This window comes from Protopterus annectens, chromosome 14.part0, assembly GCF_019279795.1.
Source record: "Protopterus annectens isolate FY-2018-M chromosome 14.part0, PAN1.0, whole genome shotgun sequence".
NCBI lineage: Eukaryota > Metazoa > Chordata > Ceratodontiformes > Protopteridae > Protopterus > Protopterus annectens.
Genome location: NC_056748.1, coordinates 859,235,394 through 859,258,852, shown reverse-complemented (window position 1 = coordinate 859,258,852; position 23,459 = coordinate 859,235,394). Strand labels below are relative to the sequence as shown.

Genomic DNA, 23,459 nt, shown 5'->3' with positions numbered 1-23,459 from the left:
TGCCTATGCTGGCCAAGTGGTGCATTGAGTAGGGAACAGGAAATGAGTATGGGTGGATGCATACCACATTCCCTAAGCAGGCAGTCTCAGAATCTGGGACAATAGAAGAATTAAATATTTGTGTCAGGCAAATGCAGATATCAGTGAAAAGGCAGCAGGACCAGCATACTGAACCACTCTTAAATACCCAACTTTCACTTTTAAGAAAATTAATGGGCCAATATGGATTTCTGGGTAGGAACAAATGGGCCACAGGGGTCGTGCTCAGCCCACGGACATCTGGCTCTTGCTCCAGTAGAACATATGGACAAAATGGACATAAGCAGTGCAGAATCAGGCAGAGTCCATCTGAGGAGCAGAAAATAATACAAAATGAAAACAAAGAGTCAGTTGCTACTGGAAAGACTGCAATATCCTCACTTATCTGTTTAAGATTTAGGACACAAACTGTAATGATTGGGGAAGAAAAAGTACAGTTGCGTGCCTACCATAAATGTAGATGTTAGAGTGTATTCACTGTTGCAGTCATTACTCTTGGGTTATCCTGCTGGTAGGCTACCCACAGTTGGCCAGAATTCCAAAGTCTAGGTCCGGCGTCGGTTGCTGTCGCCTCTTCCCTGACGTCAGTGCACCAAGGGTATAAAAGATGCAGCTGACGCCATTTTCTTCAGTTTTTCTTGCCCCAGATGTCAGGTGCCCCCAAATTGGTAGGCTGAAAAATATGCCAATAAAAATGCATGCATAAAAATAACATTTTCTTCATCTACAAGCAAATACATCAACAAGGTTGTATAGGATAGAGAACTGCAGATAAGTCCCAGCAAAGAAGAGGGGGATGGTGGGTGGGTAACCTGGACTGCAACAGTGAATACACTCGAACATCTACATTTATGGTAGGTACACAACTGTACTATGTTCACCGTGTTTCACTGTTGCAGTCATTACTCTTGGGTTGAATCCCAAAGCTGAGGTAGGGTGGCTGGGCTAAATAGGATTAGGAGAGGCTATGAGGCCCTGCAGAACTGCAGTGGCAAAGCCTGCTCTGGACTTAGAGTATAGAGGGAAGTGGTAGTGCTTTGTGAAGGTGTGCACTGAACTCCAAGTTGCAGCCTCTAAGATATCTTTGGTTGGTACTCCTCTGAGGAAGGCTGCTGAAGTGGCTGCTGCTCTAGTGGAATGAGGCCTAATGCCCTTAGACACCGATTTGCCATGTTGTAAATAGCAGAAACGGATGCAATGGCCTATCCATTTAGAAATAGTCTGTTTTGAGATAGCCTTTCCTTGTGATCCTGCAGCATATGAAACTAAAAGTTGCTCAGTCTTTCTGAAAGCTTTAGTTCTGTCCAAGTAGAAATGTAACTGCCTGTGTATGTCCAAAGAATGCAGAATTTTCTCACCCTTGTTCTGTGGATTAGGATAAAAGGTTGGCAAGTGAATGGTTTGGTTAAGGGCCACACTGGACACCACCTTAGGCATAAATGTAGGGTTTGTCCTCAGAGAAACCCTGTCTGGATGAAAGATGATGAAAGGTTCCACAGCCATGAGTGCTTGTAGCTCCGAGACTCGCCTTGCAGATGTTATTGTTAGGAGCAGAGCTGTTTTCCAGGATAAGAATTTTATATCTTCTGTTGATGCTGGCTCGAGAGGAGGCAGTGTGAGTTTTTCCAAAACATAATTGAGGTCCCAGGCCGAAATTGGTGCTCTCCTTGGAGGCCTAATGTTTTTGGCCCCTCTGAGGTACTGCCTTATTAAAGGATGAGAAAAAATAGGTGGTTCCATATTGTAATGGGCTGAAATGGCAGAGGCATGAATCTTAATTGATGAGAAGGAAAGGCCTTTGTTCAGCATGTCAGTTAGGTATTGTAAAATCTGAGGGATATTTGGTACACACGTGTCAATGCCTTGTTCCTGGTTCCAAGCACAGAATCTCTTCCATTTTTCTGCATAAGATTTTCTGGTGCTGGGCCTCCTGGCCTCCAAGATAACATCCATAACAGCTTTTGAAACAGGACTGTTCTGAATGGCTACATTATCCACCATGCTGCTAGAGTTAAGGTTCTGAGTTGGCTGTGCAGGATCTGATTGTTTTGTTGGGCAAATGAGAAGTTTGAGGCAATATCCATGCTGGACCTGGAGACAAGCTCTTTAGGATTGGGTACCAGTGCTGGCGTGGCCAGTCTGGTGCAATCAGTATCATTTTTGGCTTCTCTTGTCTGACCTTTAGGAGTACCCTGGGAAGGAGAGGGAGTGGGGGAAAAGCATATACCGATTTTTCCAGCTGAAGGATAGGGCGTCCGCTTTCCATGCTTGCTTGTGATAAATCCTTGTGTAAAATCTCTGTAATTGGCAGTTGTGAGGGGAGGCAAATAGATCTATGTCTGGACATCCCCATTTCCTTGTTACCATGCTGATGACTTGTGGATCCAGTTTCCATTCGTGGGGATCCAGGAGGTTTCTGCTTAGTTTGTCTGCCAGAGTATTTGTTCTTCCTGGCAGGAATTGTGCTTGCAGGTGAATTTGAAAAGCCAATGCTGTGTCCCATAAGGTCATTGCTTGTCTGCAGAGGGGGTAGGAATGTGTGCCTCCCTGTTTGTTTATGTACCACATGACCGTAGTGTTGTCTGTCTATCAGTAACTGTCCTGGATGAAGCAGGTCCTTGAATGCTGTCAGGGCACTTTGAACAGCTAGCATCTCTTTTTGATTGATGTGAAGATGCATCTGGTTTGCAGGCCATGTGCCCTGAATACATTTTCCTGCCATATGGGCCCCCCAGGTATAATCTGATGCATCCATTGTCAGTGTCTGTCTGGCTGTGGGTAAACTGAATGGCAGACCCTTGTTGTGGTGACAGGCTTCTGCCCACCATCAAAACTCCTGTTGCAGGCAAGGAATTAGTGCAATTACTGTCTCCAGGCTGTGACAATACTGAGTCCAACACTTTTTAGGTACCATTGTAGTTTCCTCATATGCAGTCTGGCATATGGAATTAATAGAATGCAAGATGCCATGAAACCCAAGGCCTGCAGGATTTTCTTTGCAGATAAGTGGGTTTTTGTTGCCAATTCCTTGAAGTAAGTTGTCAGATGCTTTTGTTTGTCTGGCGTGAGATAAGCCATCTGGGCAGTTGTATTTAAGCTTGCACCCAGGAATATTATCTCTTGAGAGGGCACTAGTTTTGATTTCTTTTCATTTACTGTGTACCCTAGGCCAATTAGTAATCTTTTTACAAACGCCAGATGCTTCAGAAGAATGTCTTTGTTCTCTGCTTGAATTAGGCAGTCGTCCAAGTAGGGATATATTTGAATTCCTTTTTGTCTGCAAAACGCAATTACTGGTGCCATGCATTTTGTGAAGACCCTGGGTGCAGTAGATAAACCAAAGGGCAGTGCAGAGAATTGGTAATGCATTGAGCCAGCTATGAATCTGAGGTATCTTCTGCAAGATTGTCTGATTGGGATTTTGAATTTTGGAACTTCCAGAAACATATTTAAAATTGACAGGTCCAGTATTGGTCTCCAGGTTTTGTCCTTTCTGGGTACTAGAAAAAGTCTGGAGTAAAATCCTTGCCCCTGCTCTTGTAGTGGTACTTGCTGAATGGCCCTCATGTCCATGAGGGCTGTAATTTGTTTTTGTGCCTCTGCCCATTGACTGTGTGGCAGGTCTGGCATACCTTTTGACCTTGGTAGGGTGTGAAAATGGAACCTGTAGCCTTGGGACACTATGTTCAGGACCCATTTGTCTTGGGTAACCATTTGCCAATTTGATGAAAAAGTGCTAGTTTTCCCCCTAAGGGGGCTGCCAAAAGATAAGTGCTTGGATCTGGTAGAGGAAAGTCATTGGGACCGTTTCCTGTAAGGTTGTGATTTGTCTTCTCTGCCTTTGGAGGTAGGAGCACCCCATTGTTTAGGCCTGTATGAGCCTTGGGGCTGAGATCTGCCTCTGGGATGCCTGTATCTGCCTCTTTGTGGTCTGTCTGACACTGGAAAGGACCAATTTTTAGAAGGCCAGTTTCTGCTAAACCTGGGTGGCTGTACCTGTAAGAAATCCTTGACTGTCTGCATGGATTTTGCTTTATCCTCCATTTTTTTCAACACCTCTTCTGCTTTAGTACCAAACGAAGTATCATGCTGTAATGGTGCATCTAATAATTTTGCTTTAACATGATCAGGCAGATTCTGTTCCTTTAACCAAGCATGCCTTCTAATAACAGAACCTGTAACAGCTGCCCTGCAAGAGGCCTCCAGTGAATCATAACCACATTGCAAAGTATGTTTTCCCACTTGTTCAGCTGCATGCAAGAAATCCTGCAATTCCTTGTTCTCTGAACATTCAGTGTTTGTCAACAATTTTTGTTTAAGCAGTGACATTAAATATTGCTGATATTTAAGCATATGAAATTGACAATTTAAAGCCCTTACAGCCAGGGTAGCAGAAGTGTAGACTTTTTTCCCCCATCTGTCTAGAGCCCTAGAATCCCTATCAGAGGGACAGGGTTTTTTGCAGTGGAAGCTTTAACCCCCTTGGGACCCCGAGATATAGTTTCTGGGTCAGCAGTGGGGTTTTTATACAGGAATTTATGAGAATCCGGGACCCTGTAGTATCTGTCTGGCTTAGCAGGTGCAGGGGGTAAAGAGTCAGGGGACAGGCCGGACTCTGAAAATACATCATCTACAATGTCTAGAACAGGTGGAATTGCAAGGGGTCTGTGCTGAGGAAGTAACAGAAAGTCTCTGAGCCTTTTCTTACATTCAGAATAATCTTGGCTCTCCCAATTGGAATGCTCCCTCATGGTATGCAGGGTTTCCCCAAAAGAATAATCCTCAGGAGGAGAGGCTGAAAGAATGGATTCTTCAGCATCAGAATCCTCATAGGGAAGCATGGAGTAATCCTGCTCAGAAGAGGAATCAGAGGAAATAGAAACCTGATCAGAAGAATCATACTCTGTCTCTTGCCTAGGCCTCTTATCAGGAGGGGGATGGGAACCCCTAATCAGAGTAATTAGGTCTTCGGCCATTTTGAGCATCTGTTTTTTTAGGCATGGACATCTGAGTAGGAGAATGCTGTACTTGTTTCTTTGTCTTTAGAGCTGCATTAGTCTTTGAAGCTGAAGATGGCTTAATATATAGTTTTGTAGGTCTGAAAACACCCTCAGAAGCCGTTGCCTGCTCAGCGACTCTGGACCCATCTGAGGGAATGATTTCAGAGTGTCCAATACCTTGAGTATCCAGAGGCCCAGTCGGCTCCATGTGGGAGTTGGAAGCGGCCTGTGGCTCTGAGGTAGCAGGCACCAGGGGCTGCGAAAGGGCCTCACTGAGAACCGGCGACTGGCCTAGCAGAGGCTTCGTCGGTTTTGGACCTCGGATGCCTATCCTTTTCCTTGTCCTTGGGTTTTTTGTAAACTCCGGTTGTCGGTTGGTCCGACGGCATTATATAATTAAATCTTCCGCCAAAGTAATGAAATGCAAAATCGAACCGACGCTTGATAGTGCGTTGGTTAAATCTAGCACAAAACTGACAGCAAGCATCGTTGTGATCAGGGCCTCGGCAAGGAATACAGTAAGAGTGAAAATCCTTATGAGGTATTTGCTTCCCACAAGAAATACAATTGTTAACTTTTTCTGACATCGGTCTGGAGCAAGAAAAAAGTTTCCTCAACGGGGTACTTAGATTTAATGAAGACTTCGGTTCTGAAATTCGGATTTGAAAATCTCAGGAGTCGGCCGACCAGCACCTGCGAAATGCTTTTGCTTCAGGCACCGTGCGGCAAGAAAGACTGAAGAAAATGGTGTCAGCTGCATCTTATACCCCTGGAGCACTGACGTCAGGGAAGAGGCGACAGCAACCGACACCGGACCTAGACTTTGGAATTCTGGCTGACTGCGGGTAGCCTGCCAGCAGGATAACCCAAGAGTAATGACTGCAACAGTGAAACACGATTAACATCTATGCAGAAAACTTAATAATTCCTAAAACTGGTGAGTCTCAAAAGACAGTACATCCTTAGACTGAATGCAAAAAAGAATACTGAATTTAAAAAAAAATCTGTTTTCTAAAAATAGAAGCAGTAAGACAGCAGGGCATAATAAAATGCAGTAACTTCAAATACCTAAACCTGCGTTATGTTACTGAATAACTGCTTACAAACTGGTTAAATCTACACATTTCCCCAAATGCACAAAGTACAATACAAACAGGTTTTAGCTAAGAGTCCTCAGAATCTGAGACAAACGAAGAACTAAAGAATTCTGTCAGGCAAATGCAGGCATGAGCGAAGACAACACAAAATAATCTTAAAGATACACAAAAATTAGTGTGTGGAACAAGAGGGAAAAAAAAGAAAAAAATCAGAAAATGTGACTGCCTTTTCTTTGTTGATGGCAGTTAATTCATACAGGTCAGAAGGCATGACAAAGAACACTGACACCATCTTTATTCAACATGGAAACCATTAATATGCATTTATTATTGTTTTCTTCTCATGCTTATATGCACTATTATCTTCTAACAAACAAATCATAATTACATTCTTTTCTGTCCTTAATTGGCTGCATTTTCATACACATGAAATAGCATTAAAGAATTAACATTGTACATGCTGTATTTCCCAATTATAAATTTCTGTTCTACAGATCTAGAGAGTCTTCATGTTACGATATTAACAGGAACTTGCCTCTTCCTTTAAAAAGTAGTACCTTTTTTTATTCTGGCCACAATACCATGTCTCCTTGGTTGACTTGCAGTGAAACGCATGATGGCGTGCAAATGCACATTTACATTTTTTTGGGATGAGGCAACTACTCATATTAGGTTCCTTGCAAACCAGTACTGTTATTCCCTCCATTATCTATTATTATCTACAACAGACCGTACTGACACAGTAGGCATGTATAATTTCTTTACCCACAGAACCCCTGAATCCTTAGGATGCATGATACAAAGCCGCTGCTGCTATATCTGTGTGACAAGGTCACTACCCTGCGACATGATTTTTTTATTAAACATTTTAAGTAAAACTCAGTGATCCTTCATAGGATAAAAAAATGGTAAACTTCCTCAAAATTATGGAAAAACGTTATTCTCAAATGCTCATGATTTAAGGACTGCCTAATTAAGCAGTTCTCTGACCCTTGTAAAATTACAGACTTTGTGACAAACTAGTGGAAAAATGCTTATTACATAATTACAGGCATTGCAGCTACAGACATCATATGCTTCAGAAAATACATATCAATACAAAATCTCTTATTCTATTAATTTTTTTTTAAATGGACAGTGCTAGTACATTTTAAAATGCCCCTGACATCATAGGGCCTCTGTTTCTAATTAATTATGCTTTTTCCCCAATTCCATACAGAAAAAGCTGACAGCTATATTTTGTGTATAATGCTTATCACAAAATATTAATACTTCTCTATTTCTTTATTGGAAGCCCACAATGTTTTGCACCATTTGCCACCTGCTGCCATCCTAATATGTTATTATCAGTTCAAAAAAAAGAAAGAAAAAAAAAGAAAATTAAATAAATTGTTGGTCGCATAGTTCTGGCCAAAACTAGATCCATATTTTAGTTTACTTCACTCCTTCCCAGATAAATGTCATAGCTTGCTGCTTGGTTTCATTACTGACTTTCTCTGCAGTTTCCAGACTGCTTTAACTTCTTCACCAGCTCTGTTCAGCACCTCAAATGCAGTGGTATCTCGTGTCTTTGTGTACTCAGTCAGTGGGGACTGTAACACAGTAACAGGGATACTGAAGTTTAGGTGTGGGTAAGTGGCCCCAACCGTATTATCCTTTGTATTACTAGAAACTATTCCTGTAAGGAAAAAAAAAATGACATTTAAATTTAATTCTACTTTATTGATTTTAACAACAATTAATTTATTAAAACCGTACTAATAAGTAATGCAAACTCAAACTGCTGCAAAACCTTCCACAAATCTGTACCTCAGTGACAACACAAGCTCATGTATGAGGCATGAGTCCATTAAAGTTTGATTGGTTCATAGGTTCATAGGTTCATAGGTTCATACTAGGCTATCTGCCCAAGGGCATTTATAAGCCTAGCCCATAGTTATGTGGCTTTCGCCACCCCTTTAGTTTGAATAAAAACTATGCCTATCATTTTGCTGTGCCTCTGTCAAGCAGTGACGCTGAAGTAATCCCTGGGGTATATCTGCAATCTCCCATCCATTGGTCAAGATTCCTCTTGAACAAGACCAGAGGTGCTCTGCCTCACATGATTTTGTTCCACAGCATAGGGAGTCTCTGGGTGATGAATCTGTCCCTCCAGCATGTTCTATTTATAACCGTGTCAAGGTTTAAGTCTCTGTGGTTCTGAGGGATCTAGATTTTTGAGGTGAAGCATATTCATCAAATCTGGGTTTGACATGGCCTTATATGTCGGCACAGGTCACCTCTGAGCAAGCGGTATGAGACTGAATAGAGCTGGAGTTCTTTCAGTCGGGCAGCATAAGACATATTTTGAGACCCTTTATCCTTTTGGTGAGGAACTTTTGGGGCCTTTCAAGCTGCAGCAGGTGTCTGGTCAGATACATTCGAAACGGGCATTGTACTCAATCATAGGTCTAATAAGTGATGAGTACAGGGGACGATGACCTCCCTTGATCTAGATGTGAATCCTTCATGATCAGGTGGGTGATATAGAAGGTTTTCCTAACTACTTTGGCAACATGAGTGTCAAGCGAAGGCTACTGTCAACCTGGGTCCCCAGATCTCTGATGACTTTTTCTGTGCTCAGTGGATTGCCACCTATATGGTAGGGGGGTAGCCTTGTTTTCCCAAAGGGTATGACTATGCATTTTTGCGTTTAACTTCAGGCCATGGCTCTGGCACCAGTTATCCATTTCTGTGAGGCCCTTCTGGAGGATATCTGTGTCAGATGTGTTTCGACTATGGCCCAGTTTGCAGTCATCTGCAAACTTTGTCATAACCCTCCTGTGTTTGCTTGTACTCAGAAAAGTAGATGCCGAACAGAGTGGACCCAGGACTGAGCCCTGTGGGACACCACTTGTGACAGGCTTTGAGTCTGACATGGCTCCAGCAACTCTGACCCTGTGGGTTCTGTCACTTAGCCAGTTTGCAACCCATCTTGTGATGTGGGTTTACATTCAAGCTGATGAGTTTTGATGATACCTGGCCTTTGCCAGGTCGAGGTAGGCTGTATGGACTGCCTTTCCCTCATCAATGGCCTTGGTGACTGTCTCGAAAAAGTCAACCAAGTTTAAGAGGCAGGATCTGCCTTTGACAAAGCCAAACTGAGTTGGATCCAAAGTCTGCAAGTTCCCTATGTCTTTATTTATGAGTTCCATTATGATCCTCTCCATGGCTTTGCAGATAAGGAGGGTCTGTAAACACTTCTGCTAATCACTAAACATAAAAAACGGAGCTTCTGATTATCTCCACAGCAGAATATAAGGAACCGTTTTGTATTTGGTTAATCTCTTGTTGCAAGTAAATTACTTGACTTTTTTCTAAGTGAATATTTTGTTTCTTTAGATTATCTGCCTTGTTAAAAGTACCTAACATGCCTGTTGGCCAGGAATAGTTTTAAGTGAGAGGGAAACTACTTTAATGATTAGGGGCCTAGTTAGAACTGTACTGTACTGATCTGCTTACCAATTGGATTATTCTTAGTTCTTTAAAGCTATACATCTCTGGAATTTACTGTGGTCATTAAGGCTTGATTTGTGTGGTGGGAACACTTCTGATAAACAATAAACAAAGCTCATTTATCCAGAGCTGCTCATCATTTAGCACCACCAGAGACTTTGAGAGATTTTGACAACATCTGAAGCCATCCTTGGGAAGACAAATGAAATTAAGTATAATTTTGTGCTTGCTTTAATTGTTTTCTTGATACTGTGAAATATTTCTTTGCCATGTATTGTTTGCTACATTTCTTTAAAGTTTAAAAATTGCATTCTCTAAGTGCTGTAAGTGCTGCTGTTCTGCATTTAAATACATTGTATCCAGTGATTTTTAGCTAGTATTAGACATCTCGTTGTGGTTCCTTAATACTTGGACTCCAAACCAGTCGTTTTACATTAAAAGTGTCAAGTCTGCACTCTTGTGGCAGGAGGGGGCTGATTTTGCCTATGTGAGCTCAGAATTGCTTTAGAAAGTTCACGGTGTGGTTATCTGATTGACCTTAGGGCATAACTAGTGTCAAACTTGCTTTTTTCTAATCGTATAAAAGCCTCACATTTGTACGAAGCTCCTCTTCATGCAGTGGTGGTTATTGGTGCGTTGTATATATGCAATCACCAGAAGATGAAATTTCCCTATAAAAACTACTTCAGAACTTTACCTCAGTCCTGTGCTACTCATGTGGCAGCTAGTTTGCGCGCAGAGTAGCATAAACGCATTTAGTTTGGACTATTTAGGTCTATATTATATTATTACTGCACCTAATATTATTGCTGTGCAAATAACATTTGGTATGGGCACTGGGCAGCTTCGGAGGATAGGTTAGGTGTAGACTACACCAAAGTAAGCACCCATCCCTCATCCACTTTCCAAACACCCTCCACTCCTATGCCTTGCAAAGTACACATTAGGACAGTACAGTTGTGTACACTTACCATAAATGTAGATGTTCGAGTGTATTCACTGTTGCAGTCATCGCATTTGGTTTATCTGCTTGCAGTAGCCCTCAGTCAGCCTGATTAACAAAGTCTTGGGTCCTGCGTCGGTTGATGTCCCTTCTTTCATGATGTCAGGTTGTCAGGGGTATAAAACATTCAGCCGACATCATTACCTCAGTTTTTCTTGCCCCAGATGTCACATGCCCCCCGTAATGGGAAGCAATTAAATCTCTAAATAAAGGTTATACCTCCAACAAAAAAGCAAATACACCAAAAAGCTTTTGAGTATAGTAAAGGAGAGTAGAGGTATTGCCAAAAGAATTAAGGGGGCTGGAGGGAGGGTAACTAGGACTGCAACAGTGAATACACGAACATCTACATTTATGGTAAGTGTACACAACTGTACTATGTTCTTCGTGTTTCACTGTTGCAGTCATCACATTTGGGTAGATTCCCAAAGCTAAGGATGGGAGGAGGAATTTAGATAGCATTAGGACCAGCTATAAGGCCCTGCAAGACTGCAGTGGCAAAGCCAGCTCTGGATTTAGAGAAAATAGGCAAATGGTAATGCTTGGTGAAAGTATGTACAGAACTCCACGTAGCAGCTTCTAGGATGTCCCTGGTATGGGCGCCTCTAAGAAATGCTGCCCTGGTTTGAGTGGGGTCTGATCCCACTGTGGGATAGGTTTTCCATGGTGCCTGTAGCAGAAATTAATGCAATGGCCTATCCATTTGGAAATGGTTTGCTTTGAAATGGCCTTCCCCTCTGCCCCTGCAGCAAATGCCACCAGCAGTTGTTCAGATTTCCTTTGAAGTTTAGACCTGTCCAAATCGAATCTAAGTTGTCTGTGCACATCTAAGGAGTGCAGTAACTGTTCCCCTTTGTTCTGTGGATTAGGAAAAAAATTTGGCAAATGAATGGACTGATTAAGGGCCACACTGGATACCACCTTGGGCATAAAGAAGGGATTGGTCCTGACGGACACCCTGTCCGCATGAAAGATGATGAAAGGCTCCACTGCCATAACGGCCTGTAATTCAGATACCCTTCTTGCTGAAGTGATTGCTAAAAGGAAAGCTGTTTTCCAAGAAAGGAATTTTAAGTCTGCAGTAGCAGCTGGCTCGAAAGGAGGAAGAGTGAGTTTCTCCAATACAAAGTTAAGGTCCCAGGCTGGAGTTGGAGCTCTCCTGGGTGGTCGTAAATTTTTGGCCCCTCTGAGGAACTGCTTGAGCAGTGGGTGAGAGAAGAGGGGAGGTTCTGTGTTAAAATGAACTGAAATACCTGAGGCATGAAGTTTGATGGAGGAGAAAGACAGGCCCTTGTGAAGCATCTCAGTTAAGTATTGTATAATCTGAGGTAAATTGGGCACTGCTGTGCTCATCCCTTGAGATTGACTCCAGGCACAGAATCTTTTCCATTTTTCAGCATAAGATTTTCTAGTACTAGGCCTCCTTGCCTCTAAACTGATATCCATCACTGGTTAGCTGAGGGATGGTAAAGAAGAGATCAGGTAATTAGCCAGGCTGCTAGGTTCAGTGTTTGAAGCTGAGGGTGCAGAATTTGGTTCTCCTGCTAAGACACTAAGGTAGGAGTCTGAGGCAGGTGCCATGGGGCCAACAGTGACACACTGCACAAGAGGAGGTACCAGTGTTGGCGTGCCAAGTCTGATGCAATCAAAATTGTCCTTGGTTTGTCTTGTTTGATCTTTAGTAGTACTTTGGAGAGCAGAGACAGAGGAGGAAGGGCATAAACTGAAAGGTTTTTCCAGCTGAAGGACAGAGCATCCACTTTCCAAGCTTGTTTGTGGGGAGTCCTTGTGCAAAATTTGCCAACTGATAGTTCTGGGGGGAGGCAAACAGGTCTATATCCAGGCTCCCCCATTTGCTTGTCAACATGTTGAAAATCCTTGGTTCCAGTTTCCACTGATGAGGGTCCATGAGGTTTCTGCTTAGTTCATCTGCCAGTGTGTTTAGTTTACTTGGCAGGAATTGAGCTTGTAGATGCACTTGGTAATCAGGGCTGTGTTCCACAATGCCATGGCTAGTCTGCAGAGGGGGTAAGAATGTGTGCCTCCCTGCTTGTTTATGTACCACATAACAGTGGTGTTGTCCGTCTTTACCATTAATTGTACTGGAAGAATGTGATCCTTGAAGGCTGTCAGAGCATTCTGTACAGCTAACATTTCTTTCTGATCGATATGCAGGTGCATTGGACTTGAGTTCCATTTGCCCTGAATGCACTTCCATGTCAGGTGAGCCCCCCCCATGCATAGTCTGATGCGTCTGTTGTTAGGGTTTGGGAGGCAGGGGGTAGTGTGAATGGTAGTCCCTTGTTTTGGTGGCAGGCCTCTGCCCACCAAAGGAACTCTAGGCGTAGGCAAGGTATGATAGGAATCATTGCTTCTAGATCCTAAGAATGTTGACACCATAGGCTTTTTAGATACCACTGTAGTTTCCTCATATGCAGTCTTGCATGTGGAATTGGAAGAATGCAGGAGGCCATGAACCCTAAGGCTTGTAGTATTTACCTTGCAGATAGCAGGGTTTTTGTGGCCACTTGTTTGAAGTAGGTTGTCAAATGAATTTGTTTCTCTGGTGTGAGGAAAGCCATCTGGGAAGTTGTATTCAAGCTTGTTCCCAGGAATATAATTTGTTGACAGGGTACCAGGTGTGATTTATTTTCATTTATGGTGTACCCCAGGCAAGTTAGCACCCTTTGTACAAAGGCCAGATGATTCAAAAGTATGTCCTGGCTTTCTGCCTGAATTAGACAATCGTCCAGGTATGGGTATATTTGAATATTTCTTTGCCTGCAAAATGCAATGACTGGAGCTAGGCACTTTGTGAATATCCTGGGCGCAGTAGATAAGCCAAAGGGTAGTGCAGAGAACTGATGGTGCGTGTAGCCTACTTTGAAGTGTAGGTATCTTCTGCAAGATTCCCTGATTGGGATGTGCAAGTATGCTACACAGACAACCCTCTCATCCTCCCAACAAATTCCAACACATGTGAGAGATGCAACCATATAGCCAAACTGGAGGCTAAGCTCTCTCAACTCAGTACTGGCATAACCAGTCAGGAGGAGAAGGAAACCACACTCACTACAATTCCAGTCTCACATAGACCTACCACGACAGCAAACCAAACACATAATCACACAAAAACATACTCGGAGGCTCTAAATAAAGATCTGCCGAAGCAGCACAGACCTCCAAAGCAGACACCCAAGCAGCCGCTACCCCAAAACAAAACACGTGCAACACATATCTCACAAAGCCAGTGTGCCAAACAGTCACAGCCCCTAAGACTAAACAACACACCTGATACACTTGTAATAGGTGACTATCGTCAGGCACACTGACGTCCCACTCACCAGGCTGAACAAGGAGAGGGTCACGGTGAGCAGCCTGTCGGGTGCTAGGATCCGCCACATAACACAAGCACTCAGGTCACTCCAAGGCAAGTACAAATACAAATCAGTCATTGTCCATGCTGGTGTGAATGACCTGAGACGTACCTCCCTGGACTACATGAAAAGAGACATAAAGGAGCTCTCTGAGCATGTAGCCCAGGCCGGTATATCCCTGACCTTGAGTAGCATCTTACCCTCACCAAGAATGATGCCACAATATGAAGACAAGATGATCAATTTCAACAATTGGCTTAAGTACTGGTGTCATTCAAAGGGGATCCAATGCCTGTCAGCTTGGGATGATATGCTCGACAAGCCACGATGCTTCGCTAGGAACGGCTTGCACCTGTCACCCCTGGGCTTTTGGATATTGGCAAAGGCTCTTGCTACCCCCATAGTGCCTTTTTTAGGCAAGGCTCAAAAGACAAACCCACCTCCATAGGTATCACAAGGGATAAGAAACTAAGAGTAATGCTACTCAATGCCAGACGTCTAAACCTCAAGATGCACGCACTCGAAACTCTCCTTAGCATGGAGAACATCGATATCTGTGCAGTAACAGAAACCTGGTTCAGGGCTCCCGAGAGCACCCCAGCACTACCAGGTTATACCTCATACCATGCTTTTCGGCCCCAAAACTTGGATCGAACCACAAAAGGAGGGGGAGTATCGATATTCATCAAAGATACACACACCTCCAGGTTGGTGGCAAAGCACGATGCATCAGAGACTATCCATGTGCAACTAACAGTGGGTAAAACTGCCTTCCAGTTTATAGCCTGCTACAGACCACCCTCCCAAACCAGGAACCCCACTCGGCCTTCCTGAGAACACTGGAAAATATGAAGGTATCTCCAAACACCATTATATTGGGCGACTTCAACTACCCAAACATAGACTGGGAGCATTACTCTAGCTCCAACACCCTAGCCCAAAGGTTCCTAGAATTTATAAACTCAAATGCTATGGAATAACTTGTTACCACTCCCACAAGAGGGGAAAACATACTGGACCTGATCATCACCAACATGGGGACTATGCTCCAGACCAGAAGTGTATCCCTCACTGGTAAGATCAGACCATAAACTAATCTCACAGGATATTCACATCCCGACCCCACCCCTGCCCAGAAAACCACAGTGAAAAACTTCTCTAAAGCAAATTTCACACTCCTCAAAACTGAGGTGGAATCCTTCAAAGCCCCGGGCCTGTGGAAAATACGCCCAGACCGCAGAATCCTTTATAAACGCATTCTATGAACACCTTCAGGAATGCATGGATCATCGATCCCAAATAAAACCAAGACCCAATCCTCCAAAGGCAGACGTCCTGTCTGGTGGACCCCAGCCATAAACAAACTATACAATAGAAGGAGGAAGCTACTAAATGATAGAGTAAAATCCCAAAAAAGGAAGGCATCACTGATCAGTATTAGCAAAAAACTACGGGCACACATAAAATTGTCTAAGGCCAGCTTCGAGAGAAAAATTGCACAGGACACCAAGGATAATCACAAGGCTTTCTTTATTTATGTTAGGAACCTGGGTGGTATTTCCCAGATATGCTCAGAATTAGTCCAAAATGACAAAAAATACACCGAACCCACAGACATTGCCAACATCCTAGCTGACAGGTTCAGCACAAACTTCTCCCCCCCCTCCCCACCAAAAGGACAAATATTTATCCCAGCAGAGTGCTACCCCCCTGACATCTCAGATGCTCAGGTAAGAGCCGCCCTCTCCAAAGCAAAAAACACAGCATCAATGGGACCAGATGGTGTCCCGGGCTGCGTCCTACATGAACTCCAAGAAGAGCTAAACCCAAACATAAAACTACTGTTCAATCTCAGCCTTACTACAGGATATGTGCCCAAAGAGTGGCGTATAGCAACAGTGGTCCCTCTCCATAAAGGTGGTGCCTCAACGGATCCTGGAAACTATCGTCCCATAAGCCTGACTAGCTTGGTCTGCAAAGCTATGGAAAGGATCATCATGGACCTCATAAATAAAGATATCGGGGACCTACAAGCACTGGATCCTACCCAGTTCTGCTTTGTTAAGGGCAGATCCTGCCTCTTAAACCTGGTTGATTTCTTTGAAACAGTCACCAAGGCCATTGACGAGGGGAAGGTGGTCCACACAGCCTACCTGGACCTCGCAAAAGCCTTTGATACAATACCCCACTCGGGCATTATAGATAAGCTCACCAGCTTAAATATAAACCCCTATGTCACTAGATGGATTGCAAACTGGCTCAAGGACAGAACCCACATGGTTAGAATTGCTGGAGCCATGTCAGACTCCAAACCAGTTACAAGTGGTGTCCCACAAGGCTCAGTCCTGGGACCTCTCTTGTTCGGTATATATTTCTCGGAGGTACAGGCCAACACGGAAGGACTGTGGCTGACCAAGTTCAGATGACTGCAAACTGGGCGCCATAATCGACTCTCCAGCCGACACAAGCATCCTCCAAAAGGGCCTCATAGAAACAGACAACTGGTGCCAGAGCCATGACCTCAAGCTAAATGCCAAAAGTGTATAGCCATCCCTTTGGCAAAAACAAAGTGCCCACAAATTACCACATAGGTGGTAATCCATTAAGTACAGAAGAAGTAATTAGGGACCTGGGGACCCAAGTTGATAGCAATCTCTCATTTGACAACCACGTGGCCAAAGTGGTTAGAAAAACATTTTATATAGCCTACCTAATCATGAAGGGATTCACATCTAGATCAGGGGAGGTCATCGTGCCTCTTTACTCATCCCTCATCAGGCCCATAATTGAGTACAATGCCTCTTTTGGGATGTACCTTACCAGACACCTGCAACTGGAAAGACCCCAAAAGTACCTCACCAAGAGGATCAAAGGGCTCAAACAGATGCCATATGCTGCCCGGTTAAAGAAACTCCAGCTCTACTCAGTGGCATACCGCCTGTTCAGAGGCGATCTGTGCCTGACGTATAAAGCCATGTCCAACCCGGAATTAATGGACATGCTGCACCTCAGAAAATCCAAATCCCATCGAGCTACGCGCTCGAGAGACTTGAACCTCAGCACTGAAATAAACAGGACATGCTGGAGGGACAGATTCATAACCCAGAGGCTCCCTTCACTCTGGAATAAAATCCCAGTCCAGGTTAGGCAGAGTCCCTCATTGACTCTCTTCAAGAGGAATCTTGATGAGTGGATGGGAGATCGTAGGTTTACCCCGGGTATCACTTCTGTGTCACTGTTAGACAGAGGCACAGTATACTAACCTCGAAAAAGGGCATAGCAAAATAAATTTAAAATGGGTGGCGAAAGCCAAACACATTCTGGCTAGGCTTATAAATGCCCTAGGGCAGATAGCCTAGTATGAACCTATGAACCTAAATCTAGTGTTGCCAACTAGGCGTCTTTGCCTAGCATAGGGAGCAACTGGTGAAGTCAGCATCTTAAATTTTGGAACCACCAAAAAGGTGTTTAGAGTAGACAGGTCCAGGATAGGACACCATGAATTGTCTTTTCTGGGTACCAGGAAAAGTCTCTAGTAGAATCCTTGTCCATTTTCCTCTTCTGGTACCAGTTGAATAGCCCCCATGCTTAAGAGAGAAAGTACTTGTTTTTGGGCCTCTGCCCACTGATTTGGGGGTAGATCTGGCCACCCTCTTGTTGTTGGTAACGTGTGGAAGTGAAATCTGTATATTTAAAACCCATTTGTCCTGGGTAATGAGTTCCCAGTTCTTTGCATGAAGAGCAATCTTTCCCTCCCAAGGGGGCAGTCAGTTGAGAAGTGCTTGGAAGACTGTTTACCACAGGGGGGAGTTTTATTACTCCCAGATTTGGAAGAAGAGGCCCCCCCACTGCTTAGTCCTGTGTGTATCCTGGGACTGAAGCCTGGGAGCTCTGCTGGATCTGGGTTTGGAATGAGAAAGTCTGGAACAGGCAGGAAAGGACCAATTCTTGGAAGGCCAATGCCTACTAAACCTCGGAGGTTGTACTTGTAAAAAATCTTGAACAGTTTGCATAGATTTATCTTTTTCCTCCATCTTTTTAAGAACTTCTTCTGCCTTGTTGCCAAACAGGCGGTCCTGGATTAAGGCAGCATCCAGTAATTTTGCTTTAACATGATCTGGCAAGGATTGCTCCTTAAGCCAAGCATGCCTTCTAAGTACAGACCCAGTTACAGCAGCCCTGAAAGATGCCTCTAATGAATCAAAACCACAATGCAAAGTATGTTTTCCAACTTGTTCAGCTGAATGCAGTAAATCCTGTAAATCCTTATTTTCAGCACAATCAGGAATCATCATTTTCTGTTTAAGCAATCCAATAATATGTTGCTGATACTTTGAAACTGGCAGTTTAAGGCCCTAATAGCCAAAGTTGCAGAAGTGTATGCCTTCTTATCCCATCTATCCAACGCCCTGGAGTCCCTATCAGAGGGGGTAGGATTTTTGGCAGTAGTAGCTTTAATGCCCTTGGGTCCCTGTGAAATGGTCTCAGGATCCGCAGTGGGATTTTTAAAAAGGAACTTGTGAGAGTCAGGGAGCCTGTAATATCTATCAGGTTTTCTGGGAGCAGGAGGTAAAGAGTCAGGGGCCAACCTCGATTCCAAAAAAGCATCATCAACAATGTCTAGTACAGGAGGTATGGCCAAAGGCCTGTACTGAAGCAGGAGTAAAAAATCCCCAAGTCTCTTTTCAGAATCGAAAAAATCCTGACTTTCCCAATGAAAATGCTCCCTGAGAGTATGCAAGGTTTCACCAAAAGAGAAATCCTCGGGGGGAGGGGGGGGGATGGCAGAGGGAATAGAGTCCTCAGCATCAGAATCCTCATAGGTAGATAAGGGTAAATCATGATCATCAGAGGAGACAGAAAATTCAGAATCCTGGTCAGAAGTATCATAAGCAAACTCAGTCCTAGGTCTCTTAGGAGGGGGGAGGCTGGCTTCCTCTGATTAAAGTAATAAGGTTTTCAGCCATTCTTATCATTTGTTTTTTAGGCATAGAGGCCTGACCATGTGGTCTGGGCGTCAGTTTTCTAGGCATGGTTCGAGTTTTAGGCCTTGAAGAAGATGGCATCAGTTTAATGTGCAAGTCAGTAGGCCTGAATACACCCTCAGAAGCTGGTACCTGCACAGCGGTTCCGGACCCATCCAAGGTAGAGACATCCACAGGTTGCACAGTTGAAGCATCTCATGGCATACCGGACTCCGAATGGGTCTCAGTAGAGGCCTGCGAATCTGAAGTAGCAGGTATCAGGGGCTGCGAAAGCACCTCACTGAGTACCGGTGAACTGGCGACTGGCTTAGGAGAAGCGTCGTCAGCAGCTTTGGACCTAGGCTGCCTGTCTCTGCCTTTATCTTTGCATTTTTTTGGAATGTTGGTAGTCAGATGTCTTACTGAAGACATATCAGGATAATTGAACTGAGCACCAAAATATTTAGAAGCGAAAATATACCGACGACGGATAGTTTGTGGTTTAAATAAGGCACAAAACCGGCAGTGAGGTACGTTGTGGTCAGGGCCTAGGCAAGGAATACAGTACGAATTAAAATCTTTATGAGGTATTTGCTTTCCACAAGTAATGCAATTATTTACTTTTACTGACATTGGTTTAGAGCAAGAAAATATTTCCCCAATGGGGTACTTAGCTTTTAGTTCAAGACTTGGTTCTGAAACTCGAAAACGAAAATTTCAAGAGTCAGCCGACCAGCACTTGCGAACTGCTTCTGCTTCGGGCACTGCACGGCAAGAAAGACTGAGGTAATTATGTCGGCTGCATGTTTTATACCCCTGACGACCTGACTTCATGGAAGAAGGGACAGCAACTGACACAGGACCCAAGACTTTGTTAATCAGGCCGACTGAGGGCTGCTGCAAGCAGATAACCCATATGTGATGACTGCAACAGTGAAACACGAAGAACATCTGCACTCATGCATTGGCACTTTCCTGATATCTGTGCATCTGGCTTAGTGGACACGGGGATCCTGAGGCAATGCAGTAATTGTCTTATGTATCCTGATAACTACTTAATTCTCAGATAGACAAATACAGTATGTGAGAGATGTAGTTACATATTGACATTGGAGGCCAGACTCTTAGAGAGAGACACAAAAAGCAACAAACAGGTTGTCAGCAACACACAAGCTCCAATCACCACACCAACAAAGGACCATACAAATAGACCCACTTATGCAGAGGTGCTCACATGTAACTTACCAAACTTCAAAGGCCTCTCAGGCACAGTCCTCAAAAACTCTGCATGCACACAGACAAGACAATTCCCATCATAACACATACAGCCACATCTCATTTGGTCTCAACTACCAAGCCCATAAGGCAAAACACTCCACAACACAATATTTTGGTCATAGGAGACTCCACTGTGAGACACACTGATGTCTCTCTTACCAGGCTGGATAAGGCGAAGGTTGCAGTTAGTTTCCTGTCAGGAGCCAGAATCCACCAGATCACGGAAGCATTCAGGTCGCTTACCCCAAGTACCAATGTGACTCTGTCATAGTTCACGTGGGCATGAATGACCTGAGATGTACTTCCTTGGACTATATGAAGAGAGACATGACTGAGCTCTCAGAATATGTGTCACAAGGAGGTATGAGCCTAGCATTGACCAGGATTCTACTGTCTCCAAGGATGATGCCAAAATACCAACAAAAAATGATCAACTTTAATGACTGGCTTAGCTCCTGGTGTCATTCTAAAGCGGTCCAATACTTGTCAGCCTGGGAAGACATGATTGACAGGGCACACTGCTTTGCTAGGGATGGTCTTCACCCATCACCACTAGGTTTTCAGATACTGGCCAAAACATTATCCACCCCATAAAGCTTCTCAGGACAAGTTAAAAGTTTTATTGCTCAGAGCTAAGAGTCTCAACAAGAAACTGCACTCCCTAGAAACACTCGTCACCTGGAAATGCCGATGTCTGTGCAGTTACTGAAATGTGGCCCAAAGCCATGGAAAGCACAAATACTGAGTTAGTATGTACAAATAAGAGTGCTTGGGGGTAGTCCCCAATTTGGGGGTTAAATGATTTGAGTGTATGTATGTTTGGATTGGTGTTTAGTTATATCCATCATGTTAAAGTAGTGAATAGTTGGTATACAAGCTGTAGGATTAATTTTTGTGACTACTTTATTGTTTTATTTATTATTGTTTGTGACGTATGCTGTTTTGTGAGAGTATGTGTGTTTGTGTGATGTGTTGAGGTGCTACGTTGTGTAACAGCTGAATAGTGCATGGACTTTATTCAACCAACAGAGGTTTGCAGTACTGTATCTGTGAAATACTTGTGTGTAATTACAATATATATATATATATATATATATATATATATATATATATATAAATTCCCATGGGTGATTTTAACTATCTCTCCAGATTTTAACTCTCTCTCCATTATCTGGGAGGTATACATGGCCACGAACATGGAGGCACAAACATGCATAAATATGTATAATACAACTTGGGTTGATAGTAAGAAAAATGCACTTCCCTGCAAATATGTCGTTGATACAAGTGATTGTATTCTTATGCTATGGCTGTTATTGCAAGGGAAAGTTGCTATGAGTCTGCATCGTCCCTTCAGCAAGAAATGCATAACACACAGAACTGGCTAACACAGTAAGAACTACAGCTGAATCTTTCTAAAACAAAGACTACAGCATTTAAAGGCAGTATTACCAGTTGCAATACTGATTTGGAGGGAAACAATACAATTTGCCCAGCTTATAAATGCTGTTTTAAACTAATACGGTATCTGAGAAGCATACAAACAAGTTTGTAAGTAATGTTCTGTAAGTAATATTTTTTGCCTGTGTTTATCTAAACAAATGAGGTACAAGTTATTTGGTGCAGTTAAGGTACAGATGCCTGTTTTGGTAAAGATGATAACTACTTACTTGTCTATGAACTTAAGCAGAAATAGAGTTAGGCTCACTTAAATACAGACAGCAGTTAAATTATCTTTCTAATAATATTTAATGTTATTTTCTCTATCTTTCTGAAAGTGGGAGGACAGGTAACGATAGATTAGAAAAATTTGCAATTAGGCATGTCCAAAGATGTAGGTTAACCAGTACTCTTGAGTTTTACAAATGATGCAACAGTGCCAAAAATTCCAGTTTTAATTCCTCTATCTTTAAAATACCACTTCTGTCAAATACTTCAAATAAAACTCTGTCTTGGTTAAAGTTTGAAAATGTGTGCAGCTGTTATTACTGTAGCATGCATTACTGCTGTAAAAGCCATGTCTACTGTATAATCTTTTTTTTACTTGGAAATGATCTAATGTGCTATAATGTAAAAAGTACAAAATTAAATGAAAGACAAACACACATTTCAGCAGGAAAAATATGCATCAGGACTTACATCACCGTTCTGAAATTCCATCACCAGTTCAGTTTATAGGGGATGTGTCTTGTGCACATATAAAATACTTCTTCTTAACATAAACTCATGTTTCAGTTCTTCTCATAGCAGCACTATACATTTTACTGAAGTGTATGTATACACCGTGATGATTACATAAGAAAGACAACTAGGATACTTAAGAAAAATATTTTTAAACATACTGTTAAGTTACGCAGACCAAAAGCTTTGGCAACATTTAGCACAGGGAATTTTCAGTGAAACTCATTATGTTATAGGCCTGTAAGGCCATCTAGTGGTGCTTAATAAGAAATATTAAATAAAACCTTAAGCTGAGAAACACATCTGCAATGGGTTTTAATGAGCAAATTGATATAAAGCTACTCATTCGCAAAACTTACATCAGGAATACATTTTGGAATGTATAGATACAATTATGAAATGTCTGAAACACTGTATTTATGTTCTATATGGTTGCAAACAGAAGACAAATTAGTTTAAATACATACCGTTATGAGGTACTACCCTAAGGTCTCCACTTTGGTTGGAGGACACAGCACTGAGCTTCCTTAGCAAGAGGGTATTATGCCACTCGCATCCTGTTAAAGTCTACATTCTTCACTTGTAGTTATTAAAAGTTTACAGACACATAAGCAAGAAATCTAGCCATTCCTTAAGAGCAGAAATATTATCTGAATAATTCTACTAGAGTGCATGGTGCATTATTCACTCTGCAGCTCTCGCACTACCATGGCAGAGTAAACAGCTAAGGGTTCCCGCAATAATGTTTTTGACCACTCTAAATGATAATATGGTGTCTTGGCTGCCCGACTCAAATCGTCATTCAAGGTTTTCTGCATGTCAGTGAAGTAATTCTCGGTGAATATAGCTCAGCCAGAGTGATCATTCCTAACATTAGCCTTTGGACAGGCCCTGTTATCCCCCTGTACCTCATTACAGCTCACGGGATCATCTCAAAAAGCAGAGGAGGTAAAAAGTGTCAGCACACAGATATACATGCACAATATCCTAGTTAACTGGGTAGACAAGAATACAGTAACTCTCTC

General features: G+C 43.0%; 1 protein-coding gene across 1 annotated transcript in view; it reads right to left on the bottom strand.

Annotated features, from left to right (window-relative positions):
• Positions 1–6,429: 6,429 nt before the first annotated feature.
• Positions 6,430–23,459, bottom strand: part of TYSND1 (trypsin like peroxisomal matrix peptidase 1) — a 157,398-nt gene continuing 140,368 nt past the window's right edge. The window contains exon 4 of the mRNA XM_044056618.1: positions 6,430–7,814. Coding sequence (XP_043912553.1) covers positions 7,597–7,814 — 218 coding nt within the window. The 3' untranslated portion in view covers positions 6,430–7,596. The remainder of the gene's footprint in view (positions 7,815–23,459) is intronic.